The 17694-nt window shown below is 47.1% G+C and overlaps 2 protein-coding genes across 5 annotated transcripts; one reads left to right on the top strand and one right to left on the bottom strand.

Moving 5' to 3' along the window:
- Nucleotides 1-1562: 1562 nt before the first annotated feature.
- Nucleotides 1563-3973, bottom strand: MCAT (malonyl-CoA-acyl carrier protein transacylase). Its single transcript, XM_030480128.1, has 4 exons — nucleotides 3245-3973; nucleotides 2989-3076; nucleotides 2477-2694; nucleotides 1563-2264 (listed from the first exon to the last, which is right to left on the bottom strand). The coding sequence occupies exons 1-4, from the start codon at nucleotides 3953-3955 to the stop codon at nucleotides 1842-1844; spliced, it is 1440 nt and encodes a 479-aa protein (XP_030335988.1). The 5' UTR covers nucleotides 3956-3973; the 3' UTR covers nucleotides 1563-1841.
- TSPO (translocator protein) lies at nucleotides 3902-16242 on the top strand. 4 transcript variants are annotated; one of them, XM_030480147.1, is made up of 4 exons: nucleotides 3902-4008; nucleotides 11158-11358; nucleotides 14461-14599; nucleotides 15465-16242. In XM_030480147.1, exons 2-4 carry the CDS (start codon nucleotides 11171-11173, stop codon nucleotides 15639-15641), a joined length of 504 nt encoding a protein of 167 aa, XP_030336007.1. In that variant the 5' UTR covers nucleotides 3902-4008; nucleotides 11158-11170; the 3' UTR covers nucleotides 15642-16242. The 4 variants fall into 4 exon arrangements, with proteins under 4 accessions (XP_030336007.1, XP_030336009.1, XP_030336008.1 ...); XM_030480149.2 differs by lacking the exon at nucleotides 3902-4008 and adding an exon at nucleotides 4021-4275; XM_030480148.1 differs by lacking the exon at nucleotides 3902-4008 and adding an exon at nucleotides 6945-7900.
- Nucleotides 16243-17694: the final 1452 nt, after the last annotated feature.

The raw sequence follows: 17694 nt of genomic DNA, 5'->3' as shown, positions 1-17694 counted from the left end.
TTAAGTTGGAGCTCCTGATCACACTTCAACACACACCATGGAACCTTTTCTTGCTTGTTTGTACACAATTCCCTATCAAATACCATCTTCTCTTGTTTCCTAGAGCTTCCTGTGCCCCTTGCAGATGAGCAGCAGACCAGGCAAGCCCGTATTTTCTGCACACCCCGCCGCTGTCTTGCTCAGGCAGTGCCATGCTGTAAAATGACTGCACCTCTTTTAGTAAGCCAAAGGCTGGCTACAGAATGAATGTGGCATTAATGCCATTCTAAGTGTCATTTCAAGCACTGCAGGCACCAATGAAAGTGCTGGAGCTAGTGTGTGCTCCCCCAGAGCCTGCCAACCCCAGAATCCACCATCAGCCCCGACCCATCCAAGGACAGATGGTGCCCACAAGAGAACTGGGAAGCTCTTCCTAGGAGGGCTCTGGACAACCCGCTCCTCTCCAGCTCAAATCCTGCTGCCAGAAAATGTCTGAGCTGGCAAACCCCAGCCAGGCATATGGAGAGAACTGAAATACTAGCACTCAAACCCTCCTCCCCAGCACCCTGTCACCACAGGGTTCACTCTGCGCAAAGGTGCCTCCAACAAGATCTTTCTGCAGAGTTCCCAGCACTGCTGTTTCCTAGTCACCCAAAGGCTAACTCAGCCCACGCAGCCTCCAAAGCTCGCTGAGGGACAACAGCCCTGCACCTCTGCAGGGGGGTCCAGAGTCTTGTTAGGCTTTTTCTTCCAGTTAAACATTTCTTGTGTAACTTAGCACAACCAATGCGGCACTGGACAGCTGGAGGGAAAATCAGTTCTGTCTATGTGTGGACTATAAGCCAGTGACCATAGAATCAGCTCGGTTGGAAAAGACTTTTAAGATCATCAAGTCCAACCATTACCCCAGGACTGCCAAGTCCACCATAAACCATGTCACTAAGGGCCTCATCTGCACGGTTTCTGAACACTTCCAGGTACAGTGATTCCACCACTGCCCTGGGCAGCCTGTTCAGTACCTGATCACGCTGTTGGTGAAGGAATTTTTCCTAATATCCAGCCTAACCCTCCCCTGGTGCAGCCTGAGGCCGTTACCTCTTGTCCTATCGCTTGTTACTTGGGAGAAGAGAACGACACCCTCCTCTCTCCATCCTCCTTTCAGGCAGTTGTAGAGAGCGATAAGGTCCCCCCTGAGCCTTCTCTTCTCCAGACTAAACAAGCCCTTCACCCCACAGCATTAAAAATACCAGGAAAAGCTCTAAAGTTTATTTACAGTTTAAGAAAATTGTGTTCCCCATAGTATCTTCTGCCTGGCAAGAATTTTACAGGGATAAGCATCCTACAAACCAAGTGAGGTAATAAACAGGAACATCAAAGTCACAAAAGCTGTACCAAGCACTTGGTTCCTCTGAACGTACCCTCAAGCCCAGTGCAGAGCCCTCCGCAACCCGGAGCCATGAGCCTGGCTCTACCCTGTATCCACGTGGATACAGGATACAGTACACAGCCAAAGCTGCCACCTTCTACTTGAATCCATGCCCCTCCCAAAATTAAAGAGGAAAAAAAAAAGAGGGGAAAGCTGCTTGCAGGATTGAGTCCAAACAGATGGCTGTTTGGCATCTTTATTGGCAGTTCTGCAGTCCTGACACAGACGGAAGAGCGAGTGTTTGCTCTCCCCTTCCACACCTGAGGCACACAGAGAAAGGAAAATGTTCATTTGGATTACACGCACAGTGCTCTTTTCATCATGGGAAGCTACAAATATTTAAGACTTCCTCTTTTGGGAGCACAGTAAGTTCGTGCTTTTTAAAATTTAGGTAGAAAAAAACAAGTTGCATGGACTTCTTTCCCCAAAAGGCTACTTAGGTCTTTGCTGCTTCCTCATCTTCCAGAGCATCTACATGGTTATATTGTTTCCAGGCCTTTAAATTACACTTTTTGAGAACAGCTCCTAGTTGCTTCCCAGGCCCCACTTCGTACGTGTAAGGAAATTCTGTTCCTTGCTGTCTTTCATACACAGCATGCATGGTCTGCTCCCACAAAACGGGCGAAACCACCTGCTTCACTAACAGCTTCCGAATGTGCTTTGAGTGCATGTATTTTTTGCCATCAACATTGGAATAGACACAGACCAGCGGTTTCTCAATCTCAATTGAATTTAGGACTTCAGCCAGTGGCTCTACCGCTGGTTCCATAAGTCTGGTATGAAAAGCTCCACTGACCGGAAGCATTTTTGTACGTGTAAAATAATATTTTCGGGCATTCTCCTGCAAAAACTCCAAAGCCTATAAGAGAGAGAGAGAAGTGAGAGTCTTGCACGACAAAGATTTACCCAGTTCACCCCACAAGAACCACCTCATCGTGGCAAAGGGATTCCTTTCCCTACCTGACAACTGAGCACAAACTAAGGCCGTACATCCACACAGAAGCACAAAGTTTTAAGTAAAAAGGAGAAATGTTAAATTCAGCGGAAGGGATAGTTATTCTGAAGCAATACCTGTAAGTGTCCTGCAATGACTCTGCTGTCTGGAAACAAATAGTTTGAAATTTCACACACGGGGTTTTCTATACCCAGCGACTCGCAGTGTTTACGGGCTTCCAAGCAGGCAAATTTGTAATTTGCCTCTCGCCGACCGATAACCGAGAGCATTCCGCTGGGGACGGCTTCCGACGCCTTTTGCATGGCTTCGGCGCGCACTTTGACCGCGTACAGCGCTACGGAGAGAAACAGAGATGGTCGGTGAACAGGAGCCCCGAGAAGCCAACCCCGCCTTGCATCTGCGGCGCAAGAAAGGGCGGCTGTTTACTCTCGTGAGACGTCAACGCTTTTAATGCTGCATTACACAGAGTGAACAGTGGGAAGGAGAAAGTAAGATTTAGCCTCTAATTAAAAAAAGAAAACCAAAACGAAAACAAAACCAAAAGCGCGCGGGACACAGTGCGATGCTTTGGGAAAAGCACAGGGCAGGGGGGACACCCTTAGGGGGGTTCAGCACATTCCCCGGGCACCTTCGGCAAAGCCCATGGCTCCAGCGAAGACCAGCGCCGCGAACTCCCCCACGCTGTACCCCGCCGCCGCCACGCAGCTCGCCACCACCTGCACGGAGACAGACCCGAGGCCGCACATCAGCCGGCTCCCGCGGGGGGCTCCCGGGACCGCCCCGCGTCCCACTGCAACTCGGGGGCCGCCGGGACCAGGCCCCGGCCTCCCCACGACGGGGCCCGGCCTCGCTCCGCCCCCGTCCTCGCCCCGCCGCTCCCTCACTTCAGGCCGCTGGTGGTTGAGCTTCTCCACGGCGGCCAGGGAGGCGACGAACACGGCGGGCTGGCAGTGCCGGGTGCGGTCCAGCTCGTCCTGCGGCCCCTCCAGGCAGAGGGAGAGCAGGTCGTAGCCCAGCACCTTCTCGGCCAGGCGGTACATGTCCCGCACGCCGGGGTACTGCAGCAGCCCGCGGCCCATCCCCACCAACTGGCTGCCCTGCCCGGGGAAGAGCAGCACCGTGCCCTCCCGGGGGGAACGCCGCTCCCGCCTCGCCGCCGCCGCGTCCGGCTCCTCGCCCCCCACCGAGCTCTGCAGCAGGTCGCTCAGGGTCGCCGCCCGGTCCCCACCGCCGGGGCGGGAGCTGCCCCGCCGCCGCGGTACGCCGCGGAGGCCGCCGCGCCCGCTGCAGCCACCAAGCCGCCATGTCGCCGCGGCCCAGCTGCCCATGGCCGCCGCCCGCCCGCCCGCGCCGCCGCGCCCCGCGTTGCCACGGGAACCGGGCGGCCCCCGCCGGCAACCGCCCCCCCGCCGGGCGCCGGGAGGGAGGAAAGGGAGAGGGGCAGGGAAGCCACCCCGGCGCTCGCCGCCCTGGGCCTGGCCTGTGCCGCACCACCCCACTCTACACCGTTCCTCCCGCCCCGCGCCGGGGGGAGGCCGCTCCTCGAGGCGGGCTCCGGCGGTGGGAGGAGCGCGGACGGCCCTGGGGGCGGGCATCGCCGCCTCACGGCAGAGGAGGAGCGACGGGCGGCGGCAGCGCGGGAGAGGAGGTAACGCCGGCTCTGACGGCGGGACGGGACGGGGCGAAGAAAGAGCGAGCCGGCGGAGGGGCCACTGCGGCCGCGTCTCGGGCGGAGGATCTGAGGCCGGCGGAGGGGCCACTGCGGCCGCGTCTCGGGCGGAGGATCTGAGGCCGGCGGGACCCCGCGGACAGGACGGGCTGGGCTGCGGGACATCGGCACCGCCGCTGCCCGTCGCGGTTCTGCCGGCGGAGTTCGCCGGTCGCGCACCGCTGTCCAGCCGCCCGGTCAGAGGGGGTGGGTGCGCCGCGGGTCCCGCTGCCCGGGCCTTTGGGGGTCCTGCGGCTCTGCCACCGCACACGGCCCACCTGAGCTCTGGGCACCCCGGCGACGATCAGTTCAGGCCGCTGTGACCCTGATGGTGTTCTCTTTCAGGGTCACTGTAATTTGCTTTTAATTGGACATCTTTTGAAGGGCAAAAGAAAGGGCTTTGTTTCTTCTGAGTTTAGAAGTAATGCGTATAAATCAGCACAGAACGCACTTTACTAATTCGAGCATTCAATGGCAAGATTAGTTTTTAAAAAAAGGTGAAAGTTGCCATGCTAAAGTTGCAGTTGTGCAAGGACTTTGCATCACTTAAGGTGATGAAACAGTGTCTAGCAGCCAGTCAGACCTCACGGGGCAGTTCAGTGAAAGAGGCTGTAGTAGTGTAACTCGGGAGAAGGAAAATGGGTCAGAGTAGCAAGAAGTTCTGTTGACTTTTAATTCAAGTCCATTCAGAAGGATCCGGGTGAGCAGATTGACTCACTTTCCTAATCTCTGTCCTATGTTGCTTTGTAAGAGGATTCCCCTCATTTCTGTCAGCCTCCAGGTACAATAGCTGGAAAAGCCAGCGAGCTTCTTGGGTTAGCTGAACTATAGGGGCAGCAATACGGGATATACATATCACCTATATGACCACATCCCGCTCTGTGCCTGCCTCTACCAGCAGCGCAGGCGGCAATACCGCTTGTGCTAAGGCGAGAGGAGATGCTGGGTGGCCAGTTACCACATGGGCCAGCTGAGGTGGCACCTCAGGGAGAGCTCTGAGGGTAGCAACTACTCTTGTTGCGTTGGGTGGGCGTGCTGGAGCTTCAGGCACCCTTACAGCCAGCTCCCGCATGGGCCCTGGCACTAAGGGTGCCCCGTCTGTGCTAGGCCGCCGGGTTAGAGTTCGTGCCACTGGGTGCCCGTCAGGCCCTGGGAAGAGTCACGACTGTGACCTTCACGTTTGCTGCTTTCAGAGGCAAAGCCCAGTGCAGAGACCAGTTCCTGCAAACCACTGGCTCCCACAGCCTGGGGAGTAACACTGCGACTGACACCGAGGGCACCTTGGTACAGCCATTTTGTCTCTGGTTCACTGTAAAGGGAGCAGACTGCCTGTAGAGCACTTGAGACTTACCAGTAGTGATGCCCCATGAATGTCCTGTTGCTATTAAAGCATCTCTTGGATGTGGTGCTTGTGACATTTTAGCCTGTTAAAGGAATATCTGGCAAGCTGAAGGAGTTAGGCCTAGGCAGCGCTTACACTGGAAATACACAGAATATAAGAGAAACAACCTTTTCAAGAATAGCTGTGATGGTTGCCCAGAGAAGCTGTGGCTGCCCCATCCCTGGCAGTGTTCAAGGCCAGGTTGGACGGGGCTTTGAGCAACCTGGTCTAGTGGAAGGTGTCCCTGCCCATGGCAGGGGGTTGGAGCCAGATGATCTTCAAGGTCCCTTCCAGTCAAAACTGTTCTATGATTCTGTGGTGCTTTCCAAGTGGGTGGATGAATAATAATAATGATGATGATGATAATGATAATGTTAGTAATAACGATAATAATGATAATCATAGCCTACAGCAGGACATTGGGTAGCTATTTGAAAGGGAGGTAGTCAAAGGGATATTTTGTCTTTCTATTGCGTGCAGAGGATTTTATACAAACATACATAGGGGAAGATTAGAAGAGACTGAGCAGTAATTGGCAAATTATCACCTGGGAAGCTTTTGTTGTAGCATACATTTCAGTTTTCAGTAGGTGAATCTTCAACAAATCACAGATCTGTTTGTACAAGTTGTGCTATGCTGTTTTAAAAGAAGCGGAGCCTGGGCTGTGAGAGTTGTTGTCTCTAGACCTGATGAGTACACCTTGCGTTAGATCCTTAAAGAAATACCATATTCTTTATTTTTAGTTATATCTTATAAACATACGCTGTACACTTGCTAGTTATTTATATTGCATTTAAATGATATAATATTAAGTGTCTCTATTACTCAAGATTAGATAACAAAGATAAGACTGCTTTTTTGTGGTAGCCATATCCTATGTCCCAGACTGTGATGTAACTTCGGGTTTAGTGTTGTGGAGTTAAAGCCACAACACACATAAATTGCTTATTAATATAAAGTGTGTACCCCTTAATTCTTCAGCCAGCTGTATCTCAGGAAGAGGCCTTTTTCCCAGGAAAAAGTTGCATGCTGCCTCTCAGACCTGGGTAGAATCTTATCTGACCTCAAAAAAAAATATACTGCAGAGGGTGAGAGGGAGAATATCTGTCTTGGGGACCCCCCCTCTCTTCAACAGTATGCGTACAGCTTTGTCAATTTACCTCAAACCAGCAGGGACTGGAAAACCCAGAACCACGTGGGTGATATAGTGCTGCTGAGAGAATTTCCTTTGTGTTTTTAATGCGGTAGCTATAATTTAAGCCCCCTGTGACTGGGTAGCCAGCACTAAGTTGCACAAGGAAGGGATTAGTCAGAGGTTTATTGGCACAGGGTTGTAAGAAAATGCAGTTAAACTAGTTGTCATAGAATCACAGAATGGTTTGGGTTGGAAGAGACCTTAAAGATCATTTAGTTCCAAACCCCCTGCTACGGGCAGGGACACCTCACACTAGAGCAGGTCCTTTCCTTCCTTCTCCTTCTCGCTGGCTGAACTCTCCTTGGCAGCGCCTGGAGAAGGGCAAGAGACCCACCTGCCTTTCGGACCTGCTCAAAACACAGAAGCGTTTTAGGTCATTTTTCATCAGGCTGAAACAAACCAGCTTCTCTGTCATGGTATATCTAGTCCCACCTGTAGCACACCCCATCCCTTTTTTGAAGAGGAGGGCACAGAAATCTTCTGTTTTTCTGCATGTTACACCACCATAGAGAAACAACCTGCAAAAAATAGAAGCCCATTGAGCAGCAAGTTGCACCATTGTTTCCCCCCCACCTTAATTTCTCCTCTTCCTTTATGTAGCTGTAAGCAGCTTTGGGCAAGTTGGATGTTTTGAATACCTAGAAAAAATTATTTTAACATGTTTGTAAAACTAACTGGCCTGCTGCAGCCCTCACTACACTGCTGAAACTGCCTGAAGTCGGGCTAGGGCTAAACAGAAAATGGGCAGAATGATGAAGAAAATGTTTCAGGGCAGAGATAAGAAGTGGACACAGAAATAAACAAGTTAAGTGTGTGTGGAAGAAAAGATTTCTAACTGTGGTGGTTCTCAGAGGCAGTATCTGCTGGGCACGCTGCAGGTACCACCACAGACATCCAGGTTTCTTCAGGATGAAAATCAGGGTGCAAGAATATTGCACAACCAGATCTCGCCCTGAAGTGGAGCTGAGGTATGATTGGGAAAATAGCAATTATTTCTAGGTTGTGTAATACAGCTGCAGCCAGAGGGGCTGTGTGAGCAAACCTGTGCTGTGTAAGTTACCGCCAAGTAATTTTGGGGTTATCAGCTGTACCCTAAAAGGATAAGGGCTGATAATCCTTTATATACTCTGCGATTACTTTTACAGAAGTCTGTGCTGCATAGCTAACCAAACGCACGCTGTGGCACTGGCTGAGTGCACAGGCTCTCCAGTGCATCCTTGCCTTTTACTCACGCTCTTACTAAAGACCTACACCAGGTAAGCAGAGAAAGATGGACATGGCTTCTTCCACCATCAGCTAGTGTTGCTCCCTGAGTTAGCTACTGCTTTTTGTGGGAAATTGATATCAGTATTTAATTTCTTGTAGATTAAAATACAGGAACTGCCACTGCTGATGGACAGCTGTGGTCTGCCCTACTGGCTTGTTCTGATCTTGCTGCATGGCTTTGTTCCTCTGTCTCCTTGGTACTATGCACGAAAGAGTATTTTGGAAGAAAAGAGCTTGGGAAGTGATGAGAAATAGTGTTGGAAAACGTAGTATATAATTAGTAGTAATAGTAGTCAAAAGACTGGGACACCAACACTCAATTCAAGCCAGTATGTTCAATCTTCACTTCTATTTCTTCCCTTTTCCTATTCATGCATGGCTTCACTTTCCCCATTTCTTTGTGCTTTCCCCGTTGCTGTTTGCCTGCCCGATTTTCTTTCTCTTGTCACATAAGGATTATTTCAGTGTTGTTCCTCTAACATGCAGACAGACAGACGTGTAGCAACATCATTTATTCACCAGTAACTGCAGCAGAGCAGTTACTTTTCCAATTTGACAGCATTTAGCACTTTCAGCTTGCAGAACACTTTCAGACTCTTCCCTAGGGGGAAGCTGACAGAACCACTGACAAAGTGCAGTTGCCTAATGCCTGCAGGAAGCCACCCTGGTATTGTTACAGCCAAATAAAGCATAAACCCCTTTGGGTCCTTACTTATCACTTTAAAAAAGTGTATTAGCATTTGACAGCCATGCTGGAGCTGCACAGGTGACCAGCACTTTGCAGCATGTATAGAGAACCAAACCTAGTGTTCTCTCTAGGCAAAGCAAGACCGACAGGGTTAGGAATTAATGAGATCTTAGTAACTTTAAATTTCTAACTTAACCTCTTTATCTGAAGGCAACCAAAGAGAATTATTGTGCTGGAGCTCTTTTCCCATTGCACCTTGTTGCTCCTGCACATAGCAATTCCTTCACATCCCAGTCAAAGCAGAGCCTTTCATGCTGTCAATACAGGTGACAAGTAGTGTGCACCACAGCTGACAGCCTGTTCCCTCAAGAGAGTAGCACTATGGATCTAGGCTAGGAGAACATGTTGACTCCTTTGCTCCATTCAAGATGCTCCCTGGTAAATAGTAAGCAGAATCCATACGGCAGGAGTAACAACAGCAATGAGCTTCTTCCCTGCCTAGCTTTTTTACTTGTTCGTTCTTATGTTCTGTTTTTGACTTTGACTGTTGTCCTGCTTTGTCTGCTGCCTTTTTTGTGTGCATTCCTATTCCTTGCCCTCCCATGACTCTTCCCTAAGGCATGCCCATAGCTCAGCAGCCTACACACGCTTTCTTGTTTACTCCTTGCAAGCTTTTTAATCCTGCGTGCTTTACCAGTCTCTTTATGCTGTTTTGCCATCAAAATTCTGCTCTGCTTCTATCACCAGGATTTTTCATGATCTTGTGCAATAGAATTATAGAATGGGTTGGAAGGGACCTTAAAGACCATCTAGTTCCAACCCCCTGCCATGGGCAGGGACACCTTCCACTAGACCAGGTTGCTCAAAGCTCCGTCCAACCTGGCCTTGAACACTGCCAGGGATGGGGCAGCCACAGCTTCTCTGGACAACCTGTGCCAGTGCCTCAGCACCCTCATAGTGAAGAATTTCTTCCTAATGTCTAATCTAAATCTCCCCTCTGTCAGCTTAAAGCCATTCCCCCTTGTCCTATCACTACATGCGCTTGTAAAAAGTCCCTCTCTAGGTTTCTTGTCAGCCCCTTTAGGTATTGAAAGACTGTTGTAAGGTCTTCCCAGTGCTTTCTCTTTTCTGGGCTGTACAAGCCCGTCTAAAGCCAATCTGGCTTGTGGTCCCAGCCCCTGAAATCTATTCATTAAATCTGCATAACTGTATGGGCAGGCCCCTGAATACAGGGGCAAAAACCACAGTGCAAGAGAGCTCCATTGCTGGCCAAGCTTATACCTGTTCTCCAAACAGAAATCCACTGCAGCAGCAGAACTGCGACAGTGCAACGTCATCTGTGAGCCATTTCCTATTGGGATAAGCACATCTGTTACAAGGGGGATTTCCTCTTCCCCACTCCCTGCCTCCTCATCCCAGCAGTCAGAACTACATCAGTAAAACCTGTTAAACGTAGGTCAAGAGAACAGCCAGGTCAATACAGCACTTTTCTTTGACGAGCCTCTGAAATGCTGGTTGCTCTAAAACTTTGTTTTCTCTCCTGGGACTTCCACAGTTGCCTTTTCCCCACTGCTGCAATCTCTCCCCCTCCCGCAGGACACACGAACAGGAATTGGGTGTATTTGCCTACTGTATACTTGAAAAAATAACGCATTGCATTTTGGTTCTGCCCTTTTTTATCATGCCTCTAATCTGTTTATATTTTAGCAAGCTAAACATGGCTCTTCTGTAGCATTTGGCTTTTGGCCAGAAAATCTGCAATGAAACTTTTTCCTGCTTCCTTGCTTACTTTTTTTACTGCTGCCTGTACTCTTAATGAAACCAGCATGGCCTACCAGAGTAAGGCATCACTTGGTCTTACTTCTGTGGGCAAGTTTAATCCAGCACACTTTATGGGCTTGGCAGCTAAGATTGCTGCAACTGATTGGATGATTCAGGAAGCCACCAGACATCTCCTTCCTTGTTTAGCAAAACATCATTTAAGTCCTTACCTTCTCCTTGTCTCCCTGGTGTTTATTTTCTGAGGCAGCTTCTCAAGTGTCTACTACTAATTCACATCACTTTTACCAGCCATTGAGCATCCTCAGCACCTTTTTGAGGCTAAAAGTGAAACACAGCATATACAATTATTTTGGTTGAGCACAGGAAAGCACACATGCTTTTCTTACTTTATCTCATGAGTGAATGGGCTTTTTGGTGAATACAGGAATACACAGGAATTCTTAGTGGTTTTTTTTTTTCCCCAGGCATAGTTCGTATAATATCAAACTGGGTGAGGATATTTAGGCAGGTAAAATTCAGTATAGTGCACAAAGCTGAGAGGGAAGTAAAGGCCTCGCTTCCCCCCACCAAGTAAATAATAGGTTCCTTTATGGGGGTGAGTATTGTCCAGTGAACCTGGTACAAGACCTGTTCATTTCAGTTGCAGTCATTCCCAGTGACAAGCTCAGGCTGCGGCTCATGTACATGTGTATGTTTTTAAATCTGCCAGAAACGGACAATTTTTGTAGTTGCATTTTAAAATCGCTCTGCAAATCAACATGTTTGTGTGTGTTCCAGATTGACTGTCCCGATGGAAGTGGTGTCAGCCTGGGCCCCGGCGGTGGGTTTCACACTCCTGCCCCCTGCAGGAGGATTTTTAGGAAGCAAACTAACCAAAAAGAAACTGCCAGTGTGGTACGAATCTCTACAGAAGCCATCCTGGTGCCCACCTAACTGGGTGTTTGCTCCTGTTTGGGGAGCTATCTATACATCGATGGGGTATGTTTTTCACACTGTATTCAAGCACTTACCTGATCTCAAAGTTGTTATTGTATAATGCTGGACAAGAGAATTATTATTCTCTTGTATTCCTGTGGCTGTATGTTCTTAAGAAACTGTGTCAGACTGCCTCTTTAACAGGTAGAGACATGCTCTGGGAGTTGTGTGTGGGTTTGGTAGGTCATTTTGTATGCACAAGTATCCACATCAAAAGCAGGAGTTTGAAAAGCTGCCATTAACTTGCATTCCTCATTCATCCTGAGGGGAATACCTGCCAAGCTGGCAGCGATGGAGTAAGGCAGCACTGGGAGTTCTTCTGTGTATGTCCTTCAGGAGTTTTAGGAAAATTATATTAAAAAAAGAGGGGAGGGGGAGAATTAGGATAGAACTGTTCTAACAGAGCTCAATTAAAAGAAACCAAAATCAAAACATGTGTTAAACTCTAAATGTTTGAAACATCTACTGACTCCTTATTTAACAGCACAGCAATTACTGTCAAATGAACAAGGAATGACACGGCCAAAAACCATCCCCACAGGAACCTTAAAAGTTTAATAATATTGTATTTTGGCAGCTGTTACTTTTAATAAGATGTGGTAAATATATGTATGGAGGTAGGTTGTCTCAGGAGATTGTTTGAGCAGTTTTGATACTCCTCACAGACTGCTCCAGAAGCTGTCCACCCAACATTGCATGCTTTTATGTTAACTCTGGTGAGCTGTGCCACAGAGGAGAGGGAGCACTCTGCTCCTAGAGCCTCAGCAGAGGTCAGTGCAGCTCCCAAGCACAAAGGGATGCCTTGTCTTTCCTCTGCACTTGGTCATTAAGAACTAGCTACATGGCAAGATTAATCATGCTTTTTCCTAGCTATCAAATACACCTTGTTGCTAATCCAATAGTAATAGTTTTAGGCTGCAATATGCCTTTTATGGCTTAATCCCTCCCATCTCCCATTAATTTCTTCCATCACGACAGTACATTGTAAGTGGCATGTGTATAGCGCTGGCTTAACTATATGAAGTTTCATATCTTTTCCAAGTGAACATTACATAGTCATCCTGCATGTTATCTTAAATACCACAGCACCTGTTGCAAAATACAGTAATGATGCAGTGTCTGAAACTGTATCTGAATGCTAAATTGGCTCTCACACGTTTGCTCATTTGGTTTCATTTTCTTTCCAGAAAAGCTTTGTAATTTTTATAGCCACATGTACTGTCCCTCCTTTCCCATCAGTGTTCTCTTTTCTTTCTGCTTTTACAGCATGTACTTTTAAAAAGTGCTCTCTACTCTTCTATATTCCAGGAGTTAGCATTTGAATCAGATCATTACTGTCCTGAGAATAAAAGAGTGCCTTGATGAAAGGGACAAGAGCTGAGTGGCTTTCCTGTGAAGCCATTCCTTCAAGTTGTGACAGCTTATCACTTACTTTGATAATATCACAATCAGTATATTCTGAGGTGGATGGTTCTGATTATGTACGTCAGTGAAAAGATCATACTTACTACCAGACCTTTTCTTCTGTAATCCATCATGTGCACACATTCCTTGACTGATCAAGACATCTGGTTCCTTTAGAATCTCTCAAATACATTAAAAGCAAGAAGTAACTAAAAGCAGGATTTAATAAGCTTATGTGCCTTCCTTGACATTTAACTTCCAGATAGGTTTGTACATTGGTCTGAATTTAGATTATGAACAATTCTAAGTCCACACTGTGGCTCTGTAAATCGCTTAGGAACAGATCTGGGTCTTGATACCTGTTACAGAGATGAACTGTTAAGTTTCTAAGGCTTACCTTGCCCTCTCCTTTCCTTTTTTAACACTCTCTGCAATCAAACTGCTTTGGATTTCAAAGATGCATTGTTCAGCCCCTATGAAAGTAATGGCCAAGAAGCAAGCTTGTGTCATTAACTGGGTTAAACAGGAAAAAAATATGACCTACAAATGAAGACAAACTCCTTGCAGTTACCCGTATGGATGTTTGTCTGCTCATAAAAACCATAATGCTTAAAGTTGGTCTCCATCTTTGCTCTGCTGCCAGCAGAGATACACAGGAGCCCCATGCTGTCCAGCCTGGTGTACACATCCAGTACCCAGTTCACATCCAGCTGGGATGGAATCCGTGTACACTTACTAATTCTGAGACAAGGGTGTAATTCCAGATGTTGGCATTTTATCCAGGGCATTCTACTGTGGTCACTTGGAACAGCTGTGCAGTCATCTGGATTGAAATCTAGCTGATGTCTAAAGGGAAAAATCAAACAAGAGCAAAAGAAATAGTATTAGGTGATGAATGGTCCTTCTAATCAGGCTCCTTCAAGTGCAAAAAATGAACCTGACATTAGTACATCTCCCAGATCCTGAGAATTCCTGTCTTTACCAACTTACATTCTGGGATCCCTCCAGCAAACTGATCTTCTGTAGCATTAAGAAGATCTGTTCAAAATCTTCAAAATATTTTTGGAAGATCTTTCAGTAGCCGGGATCCTGCAGACAGGAAGGGTGCTGGGTGCTCCTCCTGGTTGATTCTTTACACAGACCTCCTAAAAATCTTTGTTCTCCCCTTCCTTCTGAAAAGTAGCTATAGGTTCCTCCTACTTTTAACACCACCCATCCCCATCCTCACCTGTGCTTTGGGATGCTACTTAGTTCCTACTTCTCTTGTGTTCATTTCATCCACTTAAACACGCAGTGGGTTCCGCTGGGTGTTTTTAAAATTTATTTTTAAAGCACCATCTCCGGGTACCAAAATTAACAGTTTCTCCACTATTTGGAGACCTACCTTTTAGCCATGCATCTTGGACTTGCTTCTATTTCAGCGTGGTGTTCTCTTTTAAGACTGAAATGCACTAGGTCATCTGCTCCTCTGCACCTAGAAGTGAGTACTCTGGCAGGATAGGGAATTAATCTCTTTCTCTATTGCTATCCACAGCAGGGGATCAACCCTGTGCAGTCAGTTACTCTGCCAAGGAGTGCCTGGATGTCTACTTTCTCAAATCAGTCTAGACCCTAGCACTGAAGTTGCTTCATTTGATCAAGAACGTGCGGTTGCTTTCTAACCGGTGTACTGAGTTATAGCCTCCATTTGCTTTTCTCCAGATATGGCTCCTACCTGGTGTGGAAGGAAGCGGGGGGCTTCAGCAAGAAGTCGGTGATTCCTCTGGGTCTGTATGCAGGGCAGCTGGCATTAAACTGGTCATGGACTCCAATATTTTTTAGAGCTCACAAAATGGGATGGGTAAGTGGAAAAGTAAGTTTCTTAATCGTAGATTCCTGCTGTCATCGGCAAGGTGCTGAGTCGAAAGTTTAGTGTTACAGTCTTTGCTCCCTGAAAATGAGCCTGAGAACAGAGTATGGCTTGCACAAGTGTTCTAAAGTTCTCTTTATTGCATGCCAGCAGCCACCTGAGAGTATTTACGTATCTACAACATCCGTAAGTTTCAAGAAGCTCTTTCTGCCACCCTTTGATAAGAGCTCTGTGTCACCAGAAAATGTAAACATTTATGCCTTACTAAAATACTGAGGTATCGCTGGCAAACAGCAGTTGTAAGAAGCTTATCAGAACATTACTCAGGTAATCAGCACCCATTTTTGACCAGACTAATTTTCTGCAGTCTGAAGAGAAACAGCTTGCCTCAAAAATAGATCAGTAATGAACATTGAAAAATACTTCCCTGGTTCTCTAAATGTACGTGCAGTGCTGTAATAGTAGAAGACTTTGCAATCCAGCATCGATTCATTCACACCACGTCTCTTCAGACTGCATCTGTGACATGAAAAGACTGGACATGTTTACTTAGCTAAGTGACTTGCTCAAAGTTACACTGGGTTTGTAGTGAATGTAACAAAAAGAGAGGGTATGGGTGAGTGGGATTTTATTCTCCTTCTCTTGATCTCAGCAGCAATGACTTTTGTTGTGATTGTTGCATCGTTTTATGAGTCAAATTAACTCATAATTCAGCAGAAATCTCTCTTTTTTGTTGCTGGCTGGTTTTCTGAGAAGGAATTAACAAGTGCCAGAGCGAAGTGGAAAGAGGCACACACAGACTAGTCAAGCAAACGCAACAAGTAAACCCAACACTGACCACCTTCCTGTGTTTCAGGGGTTGGTGACTCTCCTGCTCACGACTGGCACGGCGACAGCTGCAACTGTTTCCTGGTATAAAGTCAACAAAACAGCAGCTTATTTGATGATTCCTTATTTAGCTTGGCTAACTCTGGCTTCTGCACTCAACTACCGTGTCTGGAAGGACAATCGCGACAAGAAGCAATGCGAATAAACAGTTCTCAGCCAAAAAGATATTTTTTTCTCCCCACAAGAATTTTCTAAATAAAGTTATAGCCTTATTTTATTTTTAGCTGAATTACTTATACTGTTACAAGCTGACAACGCAGCACTCGTTTAAAGCAAATATGCCTTTACTAGGCAAGTCACAAAGGGCTGTATCCCTGACTGGGTTTTCAATCAGCACTACCTGTTAGTTTGCTATAAAAGCACTAGTTTTCTATATTACAGCATTATATTTTATATGACAACAGCATTAACTGTTACAAGAAATAAGCATGAACTCCAACTTTGTGATGTTCAGAGGAAGAAATCCAGCCATATAATAACTCAGCTTCCAGAAAGCTGCTCCTAACAGCGAGAGGCACGATTGTGGTCTGAATCAACAGTGTTTTGAAAATTTAAATTACATGTTTACCACTAGACACAGTGCTTTAGTGCTATGATGTGTCCCACTATAGCTGCCAGGTTTCTCTTCTGGTCATTGTACTCTGGAAGTGTTTAAGATGAGATCTTTTTCACAATTTGTGCCTTCCCACTTTGAAGCACTGTACAATCTAGTGTCAGCTGAATGCATTAAAGTACATGTAAACTTACTGACCTTACTCCTGTTTTTATTGTTTTTAAATGGTTTTGAGCAGAAAAAAAAACCACCCTTAAAGCAACAGGATGCTCTAGCCTTAAAAACAGTCCCTTCATCACTCCTCACCCCTGTGATGGGTAAGACAGAATAGGAAATTGAGAGCACTGGGGCAGAAGCTGAGAGGACCCAAATACTCAGCAGGCCCCTGCACACACCTCTGAGGCATCACCAGCAGCTCTGGCCAAACAGCACTGACACTCCCCCTGGACCCTCAGAGGGATGCCATTTCACCACTAGACCCTAGCAGGGGAGCTGGCAGCCAGGCCACTGGTGGGTCTGCTGCCCAGGAGGGCAGTACCGGCACCACAGCTATTCGTGTCTCCTACCTGCGCCTTCTCACTTCAGCTGCTTAGAAACAGAAACCAGGGTTTCTCCTCTTCAGGGTTATGGCAGCGGACAGTAAGATCTGGGATGCTTAGTTCAACCAGTTGCTTCCTATAAGATAAAAAGATCTCTTCCGTCCAGGAGCACAACAGACTATTTTTGCCCACAGCTTCTGCTCCCGCTGCACAAATCTTACTACTTTTTAGAAGTCATTCTTCTGGTTTGACATCACTTTCCCTTTGTGATGAGGGAAACCTCTCCCCTTAGATCCCCAGGCACTTTGTTACGTGTTTTCAGGTACTCTGAAGGCAGAAAGTGCCTTCTGCTCTCCCACAAGAGACAAATACATGCACTGAGCAGCACTGCATGCCCCGTCTGTCTAGTCTCCAGCACCCATTACTATATATCACAGACAAATGTTTTCCCTACCTTGGAAGTAGTCACACCTTCTGTTTTAGTCACATTTAAGTAAGGAGTCCAAAAAAGTTGTGACTTGTGAGCTGGAGACTGATAGAGCTGTCAGCACCATTCCTGGCTGTGCAATCCAGCTCTCCCTTTGCCCACCTGCGCAGGCTGAAAGTTCCTAAGACACACATGGTTTATTTCTCCAGCCTATGTTCCAGTCAGTGGAAAAAAATAGTTTCTGCAGCCCAGCCTGAAATAGCCTAAAATATCCCTCTCCCTTCTTGATCATGAGGGATAATGTTGCATATTTGCAAGGCTTGAATCAAGGTTCAGAACATTTGTGCAATTTCATAACTGTACTCTGCTCTCAAGCAGATCCCGACTGCTGCAAACTAACTTAAAAAATACTACCCACACAACATACACACTGAATGAGGGACAGCAGATTTTTTGCAACTTGTACATACACACAAGCAAGATAAATACAGCCTAAATTGCTAAATTTCAGCCAGTTAACCCTGATTTAAGGAGAGAGGTTAGGAATGATTCATTTCAAACTGGCACCACAGTCCCAAATACCTCTATCTTAAGCCCTACACCTTGAAGTCCAAAGACTGCTTGGGCTTCTAGCAGAGTTTTCCAGATCCCTTTCATTCCTTCAGGCCTCTTCTGCATT

The sequence above is a fragment of the Strigops habroptila genome, chromosome 3 (assembly GCF_004027225.2).
Source record: "Strigops habroptila isolate Jane chromosome 3, bStrHab1.2.pri, whole genome shotgun sequence".
Classification (NCBI taxonomy): domain Eukaryota; kingdom Metazoa; phylum Chordata; class Aves; order Psittaciformes; family Psittacidae; genus Strigops; species Strigops habroptila.
Note: the sequence above shows the minus strand (reverse complement) of the source record. Positions and strands in the feature narration are given on the sequence as shown.